The sequence below is a fragment of the Callorhinus ursinus genome, unplaced genomic scaffold, assembly GCF_003265705.2.
Source record: "Callorhinus ursinus isolate GAN/ISIS: 27379988/994484 unplaced genomic scaffold, GSC_fseal_2.0 scaffold31, whole genome shotgun sequence".
In the NCBI taxonomy this organism is placed as follows: domain Eukaryota; kingdom Metazoa; phylum Chordata; class Mammalia; order Carnivora; family Otariidae; genus Callorhinus; species Callorhinus ursinus.
The window spans coordinates 6,155,702-6,168,749 of NW_027397093.1; the positions used below are offsets into that span (position 1 = coordinate 6,155,702).

At 47.0% G+C, this 13,048-nt stretch overlaps 1 protein-coding gene across 1 annotated transcript in view; it reads right to left on the bottom strand.

Moving 5' to 3' along the window:
- Window positions 1–1,234: 1,234 nt before the first annotated feature.
- SH2D4B (SH2 domain containing 4B) overlaps window positions 1,235–13,048 on the bottom strand; it is a 106,940-nt gene continuing 95,126 nt past the window's right edge. The window contains exons 7-8 of the mRNA XM_073878735.1: window positions 5,704–5,924; window positions 1,235–1,710 (exon numbers count right to left, since the gene is read on the bottom strand). Of these exons, the coding sequence (XP_073734836.1) occupies window positions 1,618–1,710; window positions 5,704–5,924 (314 nt within the window). The 3' untranslated portion in view covers window positions 1,235–1,617. The remainder of the gene's footprint in view (window positions 1,711–5,703; window positions 5,925–13,048) is intronic.

Sequence of the window (13,048 nt, forward strand, 5' to 3'; positions counted from 1 at the left end):
ATTCCACTATAATATTCCCACCATAACATGCTGTCTCTGGTTGTCCATAAACGTGAGAACCTGAGTATGCACGAAGACACTATCCCTGAGAGTTACTGATGAGTCACTGGAAGAATCTCATTGATATGAAAACCATACTCAGATTAAGTGAATACAAGGATCAGACTCAAAATGACCAAGAAGGCAGAAGTAATCATTTGGGTAACATACATCAAGAGGGTCAAATCCTAGAGAGCAAAGGCTTTCTTGAATTTATAATTCATCCCAGGTTTTGGGCACATCTATGGGAATAAACAAAACCACTGACTCAATATTGCGAAACCAGGGTCAAGATATGCTTCCAAATATTATGCAGCCATCAAAAGGAATGAGATCTTGCCATTTGCAACGACGTGGATGGAACTGGAGGGTGTTATGCTGAGTGAAATAAGTCAATCAGAGAAAGACATGTATCATATGACCTCACGGATATGAGGAATTCTTAATCTCAGGAAACAAACTGAGGGTTGCTGGAGTGGTGGGGGGTGGGAGGGATGGGGTGGCTGGGTGATAGACATTGGGGACGGTATGTGCTATGGTGAGCACTGTGAATTGTACAAGACTGATTAATCACGGATCTGTACTTCTGAAACAAATAATGCAATATATGTTAAGAAAAAAAAAGAAGAAGAAGATAGCAGGAGGGGAAGAATGAAGGGGAGTAAGTCGGAGGGGGAGACGAACCATGAGAGACAATGGACTCTGAAAAACAAACTGAGGGTTCTAGAGGGGAGGGGGAGGGGGGATGGGTTAGCCTGGTGATGGGTATTAAAGAGGGCACATTCTGCATGGAGCACTGGGTGTTATGCACAAACAATGAATCATGGAACACTACATCAAAAACTAATGATGTCATATATGGTGATTAACATAACAATAAAAAATTATTTAAAAAAAAAGATATGCTTCCAAGACCAAGGATGGGTGGCAGAAGAAGAGGCAAATAAAGAAAGCAGGGCAGTATCAGCCACCTATTCTGGAACCTGGGTCTCAGAAGCCTTAGGTAATTATTCCAATGATAAAATCAATGAGGGCAATAATGTACATCATTAAAGATGCAGCATCTATATTTTCCATATAAATCCTTTGCAGTATTTCTTCTATACTCTCCATGACTTTATAGACAGAAAAGGTAGGAAATAACTTACTAGAAAACATTGCTGATTAGTGTTTCAAGACATTCAGAAGAATTGCATTCATTCAACAAACATTTATTAAATGTCTACCATGGGTTAAATTCAGAGTTCGGCCCTGGAATTATTTTGGATTATTAAAACATGACCCAGGTGCTCTAGGGGCTCAGCTTAGGGTGGCCAAGGAAAATAGGCTTCATGAAGTCATAACTAAGCTCTTCATGAAAGAATTGCATCAGCTATTAGCAATTTCTGTCCTGGGCATTGGGACGGGGACTAATAGCACATATATTTCATATCCCTTGAGACATACTAATCTACTGAATCCTCTGGATGGTGGTGGATCTTCCAGAAGGGCCATAAGGATTTGAGCTGGGAAGTTCTTAAGTTGAGTTCAAAAAATGGATGCCCAAAGAAGCCCAACTGATAAGGGGGGCGGGGGGAATCATTCAAACAACAGATGGTAGTCTGGTGGGCTGTTCCTCTGTCCACAGGGTTCCTGCAGCAGCTCTCCCCCTGAAACAGTGATAATTTCCTCCTAAAAGGAAAAACAAAAAGGAAGAATTACTTATAACCAAGCAAGGGAAATAAACATCTACCAGAGAGAGGCCAGTTCAAGATAGAAAGTCTATGAATATGTATCTGCCTCCTCCTCACTCAAATTTATAGAAATGACAGAAAAAAATCTGCTTTTAAAAAAGAAATAGAGCCATATTGGGAAAACTGAAATAAATCCAATACGGGAAAATAAGAAGGAAGGCCATCAACAAAGCCAAATGTTAAAGAATACTCGAAAACCAAAAGACCTACAGGGTGAGATTGTCAGAGGAGTGAAGGTGAGGCAGGGGCTGGAGCAAGTATCAGAGGGACAGGCTGGGGAGCCCTAGACAGGAGAGGTCTTTGCCTCGGGCAGATGGGAAGTGAGGAGAGGCACTGCCCTTCGTTGGGAGGCCAAAGAGTCCACAAAAGCTCAGACATTCCCTTGCCCAAAAGATGAGCTGTCTTTTGGGCTGTCAACTCCAACCCTTACAGCATGGAGAGAATGGATTCAGGAAACAGGGACTGTATCCATTGATGGATAAACAGGAAATTCAAAGTTCAGACACCACCTCATAACCCAAAATGTATACATACTTAAGGAAAATCATACCCATAAAAGAAAGATGGCAACTCAACAACAGAACTGACCCTCAAGAAAATATCAAGTTTATAAAACAAACTGAAAGAGCTTTTCAGGGATGGGTATTCATCTCCTCAGTGGAATAAGAAGATAAATCATTCATGAAATAAGAATGGGCTATTATTTATGGGGCATCTGGGTGGTGCAGCCCATTAAGCATCGGACTCTTGGTTTCGGCTCAGGTCATGATCTCAGGATTGTGAGATTGAGCCCCGCGTCAGGCTCCACACTCAGCATGGACTCTGCTTGGGATTCTCTCCCTCTCCCTCTGCACCCCCCAACTCGTGCTCTCTCTCTCTCTCTCTCTCGCCAAAATAAATAAATAAATCTTTTAAAAAATGGGCTATTTTTTTTAGTTAAAGAACCTGCAAATGAAAAGAGTGCCCATTAAATAAAAATAAAAATTTCCCAAAAGAAGACCTGAGAAGCAGAATAGACATAACTAAAGCTCAATTTAATTGCTGGAAGAACTGACAAGTCAGTAGGAAAGGAGACATCTAAGTAGAAAATGGACAAAGGACAGGAACGAACAATCCACAGAAGAAATCCAAGTGGCCATTAAACATATGAAAAGATCCTCTGTGTCAGTAGTAATTGGAGAAATACAAGCTAAACAACAGTGAGGTAGAGCATCTGCCCATCTGATGGGAAAAAATTAAAATGACTGATAATCCCCAGTGTTGGCAACAGTGTGGGGAAACAGCCTCATCCAGTTTTGGCAGAAGCACAAATTGGCGCTATGTTTTTGAAGGGCAATCTGGCAGATCTTTTCAAATTAAAATGTGCATCATCTTCTATCCGGCGATTCCAGTACGATGGATCCATCCTAGAGAAATACTTGCACCTGTGCCCAGAGGGACATAGACAAGCATAGCTCTGCGGCCCCGTTTGTGATCATGGAAACCTGGAAGCTATGTAAGTGGCCATCACGAAAAACCATGGGGCACGTGTACGGATGTGGTTGGTACATGTACTCAATACAAGCATTTCAGTAACAGCCAACGTTCTGATAACTTACAAATGTTGGCTGTACTGTTTCAGCACTCTACACAGTGATATCTCAACGAAACCTCCCAGGGACCCTAAGGAGGTGAGTGCTATTTTGAAACCCATCTTACGGAGGAGAAAACTAAAGCACAAAAATTTCAGTAGTTTGCCCAAAGTCACTCACAGTAATGAAGTTGGGATTGAAAATTTAGCAGCCCGCTTCCAGCGACCATGCTTTGAAAAAATACACCATATGCTATATTGATCCTGCTAAAAAATCAAATTGCTGAGCTATTGGTAAAGAAGTGTCCGGTTTAATCTCACCCCACTATCCTTATTTTTTAGAATTTCCCTGGCTAAACTGGTGTATTTCAGTTTTTTCTGGAAAATCCTACCTTTTTTTTTTTTAATCTCCATCCTATTGGTATACTTGTTGGGTAGAGAACTGCATTAAATTTATAATTAGAAAAAAAAAGAATTGTCTGGTTTATGTGGAAAATAACAAAACTATGTACTTCCTTACGTACATAAATTTCTGTGTTAATGCCCGGGAAATACTTGGATAGGTACATGGCAAACTAATACTTTAAGGTGGAGGATGGAAATGGAGATTTGAAATGGACAAGGCATTCACCTTATATTGTATTTGATTATTCTTAGAACGTAATCACAAATTAATTGTGTAATTAAAACTTTAATTTATACACGCTGACCACCAGATCTCCACATGGGCATAGATGAACCCCCTCTTTAGTGTAAGAAACTACATTGGAAGTCTCCAACCCTAGATCTGGGAGAGAATAAAGACCTTCAAAGACATCTGTTCTAACCTTCCAACGCAGGAACCATAGCATAGCATATCTGAGAGATGGACTTTTTTCCTGGGTTTGAACACTTCCTGGGACAAGCAGCTCATCACTGCTCAAAGCAGCTTATAGTGGACAGGGAAACCAAACATCATGGTAGAGAGGAAAAAGCACAATCTTTAGAGGCAGACGGCCTGAGGATTAACTCTCGGACCTCGTGGTGCCAGCCATGAAAACTTAGGGAAGCTATTCAAGCTCCCTGGCTTTGGTTTCCTGATCTGTGAAATGGGACTAGTCTACCTCCCTCACGGAGCTATCACGAAGAGGAAGCGAGAAAATGGATGGAGAGCGCTCGGCATAATGCCTGACACAGAGAAGGTGCCAATAACCACACATGCCCTCCCTTTCTCTTTCCTAGAGTTGTTAGAAAGCTCTTCCCAACACGGGTAGAAAACTGCCCTGAACCTGGTTAGTCCAGTTTTCCAGGAGTCCTGTCCACCCAGAGTCTAGGTATTTGTAAATAGGTAATTTTCTATGTGCTTTACTTAGAAGGTCAAGTCAAGAGCTGTCCCTAGGGCCTGGGGGACATCCATGAAGAAAAAACAAAACCAATCCAAGAGTTCCTACTACAGCAAAAACCCGGTGAGATGTGAGTCTGTGAACCTTGCTACAGCTGCAAAGCTCAGGTAGATGGGGAGCGACCATGACTCTGTCTCTCGGAATCCCTCCCCCACCCTTGTGGCTCACCAAGTTCCACCTTTGGCTTTCTCCCAGTTACTACTGTGCTGACAGTCACATTAACACAAAAGTTGCTTCTTTCTGCATATATTGTTTGGAAGGCAACATCTTTCCTCATGAGAGGTCTACAGTAGGGGGACAAATAACAGAGAGTTCCGGAAAACAAGAACTTCCACACCACTTCACGGGGTGCTGTAACGGACACTGCCTCATTTAACAGTCATGGGATCTGAACGATTATTTACATCCATTTGCCTGGTTAGGATGGTAAAGTTCAGTGAGACTAAGGAACCTGCCCAAAGTCACACACGTACCACACACGTACATATCCTTGTAGTTGGAACAAGAGGCGTGGTAACTCTACTAGAAAAGCTTCTCAAGGCACAGGGTTGACAGCTAGGCTTCAGCCAACGCTACAAAGCTGCCAGAGGCCTGGCTAGAACGTCCTCAAGCAGGACATCCTGGGGATGTGTTGCAGGTCAGCTGCGGGCTTGGACAGAAGGTGCCATCAACTAGTCCCAAGGTGTTTACCATGGGGAGAACTCAGATACTTGAGGTGAGGAGAGGCTTAGGGACCAGGGCTGGAGGGGCCTGCATTAGTCAGAGGGTAAGCCAGAGAGAAGAACAGCAGGCCCCAGGGCCTGTCTAGACCATCTCTGCTCTCCTCCACCACGATGTCCCATATCCCTCTGATCCTGCGGACCTCCTGGGCTGCCTGCTCGCTCTCCACCCCATCTCTTAGAATACCCGCAGCCTGGTGCTCCTGCACTTCAAGCTTCTCCCAGTCCTCTCTCTTGACCAGCAGCCCTGTGAAGGATACCTTGTGGAAATCAATGAGATCGGTGAGTGTTGCGTGGCGATTGGGGTCCACTCCCAGGAAGCTGTAGAAGTCCCCAGAGGCGTCCACAAGAAAGTGCTTGAACCCTTTCTGCAGGCGATAGGAGAGGGTGTAGCCCCAGATTTTCTGACTGACCCGGACCAAAAATGCTCCCTCCGTCATGTTCTCGAGGAGATCTTCTGCATCTTCTCGGCTAATAATTCCTGGTTTAAAAAAGAAAAAAAATAAGTCCGTAGGTTCAGCAAATCTTTCCCCTGCCACTCTCCCTGACACACCCCTGCCCCTCATCCTCCTTCCATGGTGTCAGGAAAGAGGGGGCCTCAGAAGCTGTCCAGCACTTACTTACCTCATTCCGCCCAGAGCAACCAGCTGTGAGCCTGGGGGCAGAGTTTCTACCAGGACCTGAGTTTAGCACGCTTTCCTCCAAATTAAGCCACACTAATTTGGATTAATTGGGTAAGCAAAGAATTAGCAATGAGCCAGAATTAGAGCATCTATCGATTACAAATACAAGTCAGCAAGCACTGCCCCATGGAGAGCCTTAAGAGTCCTGCTTTAATGACAACAGCAGAGTGATTCACGATTACTACCCCAGTTATCTTGCTGGTACCCATGAATGAGCACCTGAAAACAGTAGGTCCTCTTAAGAAGTGAAAAGACTTCCTCCGCCCACCTGCGGGCATTGGGAAACCAGCTCAAAGGACAAAATTTTCTCAGGTTCTGCAGTCCTTCACGAGGATGTGGTTTCACCACAGTATGGAGGTCAGGTCCAGCCCTGAAGTTACTGATTACTTGTCAGTGGCAATCCCCAGAAGGGCTTTTTGGGAGCTGCTGTCCTCTGGATAGAGCATAGGAAGCCATGTGTCAGGGGACCAGCCTTGCAGGGTGGGGCAGTGGGAAGAGGGAGGGAGCCAGAAGGCCTAGGTGACCTGCTCAACCTGCCTTCCTCTGGGCTCCGTGATGCTCAGCCAACTCCTCGACTTTTCCAATGTCCTCTGACATTTAAGTGAGCATCTTAATCCATCTACCTCAGGGGCACATTACGACTTTCAAGTCAGCTAAAGAGTTTGAAAGCATTTCATAAACTGAGAAACACTGTGGAAATGTTGGCTACTGTTATCATCGTATTTGGGGAGAGAGGAGAAACACATGGTCCTTTTCACACACCCACTTGGTTACCCTGTGCATACACTCCGTGGGATCACTTACTGACAGTCACGTAGCAAAGGAGTAGAAGGTAGCCAGGCTGTTGGTCCCTGTGACCCTGAGAGGCACTGCACACTTGTGACCTCTCCCCTGCTGCACCCTGGTGCCTTTCTCGAGCTTTCCTGTAGGTACTCCCTGCTCCCCCCCAAACCCCTGCCATTGCTCTCCTATTTATAGGAGGTGTGGCAGGACTTTCCTTGTGCCCAAAGCAGAGGACATAGAGGCTACCACACTGTCACATGTCCCCCTTTTAAAGACAGCCAACACAATTGGGGGTCACTTCCGTCCTCCTTGCCCAGAACTTATCAAGAGGCCGTCAAGTGAGCCACCCTCTCCGCAGCCAGGCTATGTAAGCAGGAAACTAGGGAGAGGGGAAGGGGAAGGAAGTGGGGAGCCCTTCTACCACAGGACACCTGAAGAATCGCGCACAATTCCCACGTAGGCAGGAGGAAGCACCCGAGGGCTGCCCCGGGGAGGATGTTAGTGTCTTCAGCCAGGGAAGCAGTGACAGCCAAAGGAGGACCAAAATGGCCACCTGGAATCTGTCAGAAGACTCAGCACCGTCCCTCACCCGCCTCCCTGCCCCAGTGCCAGAAGACCTAGACCCTAAAGGTGCCTGGGGCAGGGAGAGTAAGAGGAGACAGAGTAGAGCCAAGGGCCAGGAGGAAAAAGGACCAGAAAATGCCACCCCCATCTCCACTCTGCCCACCTCAAGCCAAAGCCCAGACCAGACTGAAAATCGGGGAGGAGAGAATTGTTGCATTGGGCAGGAGCCTGAACAGTCAAACTTGAATAGGACTCGACTTTTTAATATCTGAAAGCGACCAGTAACACCAAAAGGACAATGTCATGTGTCTGCCATCTAGAACCTTTGAATAGCCTCCCCGGACTCTGGCAGACTCCAGGCTCCGGGAACGACAGACACTGGGCTCTGGGACCCCACCCACCCACCTCTCTAGGCTCATTCAGTCACTCACCTTGTGCACCATTGCTGGCTCCTTCCCACAAGCCCTCCTTGTGCAGAAGCTTCATGCCCGCCCCCAGCCCCCTCTGTCCCAGCTGACCCCGAATCCCCCTCTTCTCTCCTGGGAAGCCCATGCTGCTGGTCACCTACACTCTACCTTTGTGCCACTGAGAAACAGATGTCCCTCTGAGTGGTGGACTTTGAAAAGGGTGCCTCTCTGGGCCAAAATGGCCAAGCTCACATTTCCACATTTCAACCCCTCCTCCCCACAACCAGCCCCCTTGGCAGGGTCCCTTTATTCAGTGTGCAACCTGCTCCATCCTGTCAGGAAATCATCGCTATCCCAGGAGGCTGCATGGGATATCCACCTGTGAGCTTTCATAACACCTGCCCAGATGCCACAGTGTATTAGTGAACAGGCTGTGAAGGGCTCGAGGATAAAGCTTGTGGCAACCATGGGAGCGCGCTGCTCGGGCCTCCCTCAAGAGAGACCCTGCTGCAAGGAACAGTGTCCAGAGCTGACAGCCCCCAGCTGCTGCTCAGGATCCACCACTGAAGCATGTTCTGCCCCAGCTGCTTCTGGTACAGAGGGTACAGGACCCAGTGCCCCGGACTCAGAACACAGAGGGTTCTATGACTGAGCACGAGGCTACAGAAGCTGCCATTCTGCCCGGTGTGGGACTCCTCTAGTGAGCAGTCACTGCTCAGGGCTTCCCATCAGCCGGAGCAAGGCTCTCCCTGAGCTGTGCTCCAGTAGCAGGCTCTTCCTCCCAATGACCCTTCCTTCCCATCCTCCCTTCAGGGGTGTCAGGCCTGCACCTCATCTGAAGACTCTCCCCACCTTCTCCTGCTCCCTCTCCCCTTTACCCTTCATGGGCATTTCTTCCAGGAAATCGCTTGTACTTCTGCTTCCTGGAAGACCCAAACTGACACTGAATGCTGACCTTTGTGCCCCAAGCATCTGGCCTGTTGGGGGGCTTGCTTGGAGCAGTAATCAAGAGCATAGACTAAAATCACAGCTCAGGTGGGGCAGCTGGGTGGCGCAGTCAGTTAAGCATCTGCCTTCAGCCCAGGTCATGATCTCAGGGTCCTGGGATCGAGCCTCACATCGGGCTCCTTGCTCAGTGGGGAGTCTGCTTCTCCCTCTACCTCTGCCCCCCCCCGTTCACGCTCTCTCTTGCTTTCTCTCTCTCTCAAATAAATAAAATCTTTTAAAAAATAAAAATAAAATCACAGCTCAGGGATTCATTCAATAGGTGACCTTGGGCAGGTTACTTAAGCCTCTCTGAAACCCAGGGCAGTGTCCTCATCTATTAAGTGGTACCATTACTCCTACGTACGTCAAAAGGTTGTTTGAGCCTATCTTAAATTAATGTGTAAGCGTGCTCGCCACAGTGCCTGAGAACACAACACTTATCTAATACACATAACTAGTTTGTCTTGGCTACACCAAGCGTATCACTCCTGTGTCAGGGTTGGATGTCACTTCGTCCTGAGAACAGCAATGGTCATAGCACTGCCAGACTGTGCTGCCCACACCCACGCACCCAATCCCTCCAGACAGAGGCTGTAGCGGGTGACTTCTGATGGGGACTGCTTGGGTCCCTGGGCCCCAACCTGCACCATCCCTGGCAGACTCTCCAGGTGTCTGGGATAATAAACATCTGTGAACTCTGGCCCCACTCTTTGATACTTACATAGAAGTCAACAGTATAATTTGGCCCAAGACCAAAAGTAATGCAGCCTCATAGTTCAGGATGGCATAGACCATTCCATAGAAAACCTGACCCCCAGGAGAATTAGTTGGTGGCTGGGAGGCCTGTAGGACACCTACAAGGAGAAGCTGTTACACTTTTCTGCCCATTCATACTCTGTGCTCGTCTCCCTCTCTCTCCCTGGATCGCCTCTAAGCCAAGTGTACTGGGAACTAAGCACTAATCATACCCCATCCCATCCCACCTCTGCCCCTTCTCAACACTCTACGACTTCTTGGCTAAGGAAAGAAGGGAAGGCCTCACCTCACCGCTTCTGACTGTGGAGCAAGCACACTGCTCCCCAGGGATCATGGAAACTTTCTGCGTCTGCCAATGACCAGGGTTTGCTGAGGGATGCGGCCTTACCACACAATGCTCCAGGGTAGCTCTTCTGGAATGATGACTGGAGAATGCAACTGTAGATCCCTTTTGAGCCAATTCTCACCTGCCAACATTGGGAAATGTAGCTTTTCCTGCAATTTCTCTCCTTCCTCCCTTCAATAACTGTGTTAAGCACTCTAGGAGCCAGGCCCCATGCTGCATACCTGGGAATCAGCACTGAATGAAAAACAGTTCCTGCCTTCCAGAAGCTTTGACTCTGGACAGAAATAAAGATCGACAGGGTTTGTTTGTTTTGTTTTGTTTTGTTTTTTTTAAGAAAAGGCTCACTGTAACCAGTGGTGATCAAGGCCCCAGGTGCTGCAGGAGGCACCCCACCCAGCTCTGGTGCTAAGGGTGGAAGCGACAGCTAGACTGAGACCAGAAAGGTGAAAACAGAGGCGCGAGGCAAGAACTTGTTTGCAAAAGAGATTAGCACGTGGTTCTTTGTGGCCTGAGGGAGTGCCAGAGTAGGAGCCCAGGAACAGCAATGGTGAGATACGGAGAGGTCGGCAGGAGCCAAGCCCCCAAGAGCTCTCCATACCATCAGAAGGATCCTGGACTTAATGATCCCTAAACAGAGAAGAACGTGAGAATGTTCAAGGATGAAAAGATGGCTCCAGGGGGTATGAACTAGACAGAGAAGAACGTGAGAATGTCCAAGGATGAAAAGACGGCTCCAGGGGGTATGAACTAGAGGCACACAAGCCAGGGATCTCAATGCAGTTAGGGCTGTTAGGCAGTTAGGTCTTCATCATGTAGGGATTGCTTCATAGCTACATTTCCACAGTTGTAGCGCTGGACTTCAGCTCCCGGACTGAGTGTCTGCCAGAGATGGCTTCTATGTTGAGGCAGGGGTGCAAAAGGACACACGGGGGGGGGTTACCTAAGAAGCCCCCTGTCACAGCCAGCCCTGGGCACCATCCAGGGACTCTGTGACCCTCATCCCCTTCAGTCCTCCTGACATCCCGATCATCATCAATTCATAACTGAGGGTGCCAAGGGTCAGCAAGAAAAGTGACCTATCCCAGGTCACAGAGCTAGTAAGTGGTGGGGCCAGATTTTGAACTCAGGTCCTCGGACTCCAAGTCCAGTGCTCTTTGCTCTACGCCATGTTTTCACATGCACAGGACAGTAAGAGCTGTTGTGAAAGACACAGAAGGAGTAGATTAATGTGACCTGGAGAAGTCAGGACAGGCGTGCGAGTAGCAACGAAGGGGGATGTGAAGCAGGCGTCTGGGGCCGGGCAGATTCTGGGTACAAGCCATAAGCAGAGCTGATGACGTGGGAGGGGAGAAGGAGGGATGCAATGAGTGAAGAGTCACAGCCAAGACGAGGAAGGACACCCCCACGGCACACTGATATAAATGGAACATAAGAGAAGCTTCATCGAAGTCTGAGGACAGGAAGAGACGCGGAGGATGGGCTGAGAGGTCTCGCACATGCGCGGTCCGGATCCCAGAGAATACAGGCGAGAGGGAGAGGAGGCCATATTTAGAGAGTGAAGGATTGGAGGTTCATCAAAGACACGTTGCAGTGAACCTGCCCAAAGCGACTTAGTGTCATTCTGTCAGCCAGAGCAAAAGGCAGATTATCGCCAAAGAATGAACCATTAGACTGAGGTTAACTTCTCAGTTACAACAGTAGAAGCCAGAGGATAATGGGATAATATTTTCAGTGTGTTGAGGAAAAAAAAAAAAAAAATAACAGTGTTTAATGAAACTTTCAAGGAAAAGGACAAAATAAAGACATCTTCAGAAGAAAAAAAAATGAGAAAATCGACTATCAAAGATAATCTAAAGGACATACTTCAGGTAGAAGAAATTTGATCCTGAACAGAGAATCTCAGGGGCTAGAAGGAATGATGAGCATAGATCCTGCAGGTGAATTTAAGAAGATATATTGACTTACAAAACAATACTAGTAATGGATAATTTGAGGATTTAAGGAAAGAACTGTCATACTGACAACATCTGATCAGCTGAGAGCAGAATCACTGGACTTTAAAAATTCTGTGTCTTGAGGGGGAGCCTGGCTGGCTCCATTGGAAGAGCATGAGCCTCTTGATCTCAGGGCTGTGAGTTGGAGCCCCACGCTGGGTGTAGAGATTACTTAAATACATAAAACTTTAAAAAAATAATAAAAATAATAAAAATTCTGTGTCTAGGAAGAGGGTAAAGATATGTAGCAACTTTGAGAATATGTGAAACATACATGTTATGTCCTCTCAATTAACCGCTGAAAGACAGGCCTGGAGAGCCGTGTGGCCTCCGAAGGGCAGAGCTGGACAAATGCAACCAGGAGAAGTTTTTTTTTCAATGAGGTGAAACAAGCTAATAACTAAGAAATAACTATACTATAGTTCCATTGGTATTAAAGTGAAAAGCTCACCAAGCTAAAGGCTACAGCGCTTGGAGATTAATATACAAACAATAAATGAAGCAAAGATCTGATAGAGCAGGTATTGGGGAGAGGAATGGCGTCTGGTGGAATGATGACCCGGGCGACCAAGGTCGGGGGCACACAGGTGCTCCCAGGACAGCTCGTGTTTCTGCTCCTGAAGCTCTCTTCATGCCCTTCACATCGGATGTGCGCACACTGTATCTATTCGATGTTTAATATTTTAAGGATTTAAATATCATGGCTCTGCACCTCCCCACACATAATGCTGTGACGTTCATTCAAAGTCGGTCAATGTCCTTTGAGGGATGGGGAGGTTATCACCCAGAAAAAAAAAAAAAAGGATCACTAATGAGCTTTAAATGTCAGTGTTGGCTGTCTTGGGTCCCTAGAGCACGGTTCTCTGCCCGGGCCCACTCTGACAGTCTTATTTAATTCATTTTGGGTCCAACAGGCATCAGTAATGTTTACAATCTTCCCAGGTAATTCCAATACGCAACCAGGTTTGAGACTGACTGAGCTAGAGTGTAAATGGTCTTGCAAGCTAAGGCTGGCACAGATGTAAAAAGTGGATTTTCACATTCTACAAACTCCCTCTATATTTCAAGCAGTACTTGGAGGTCTG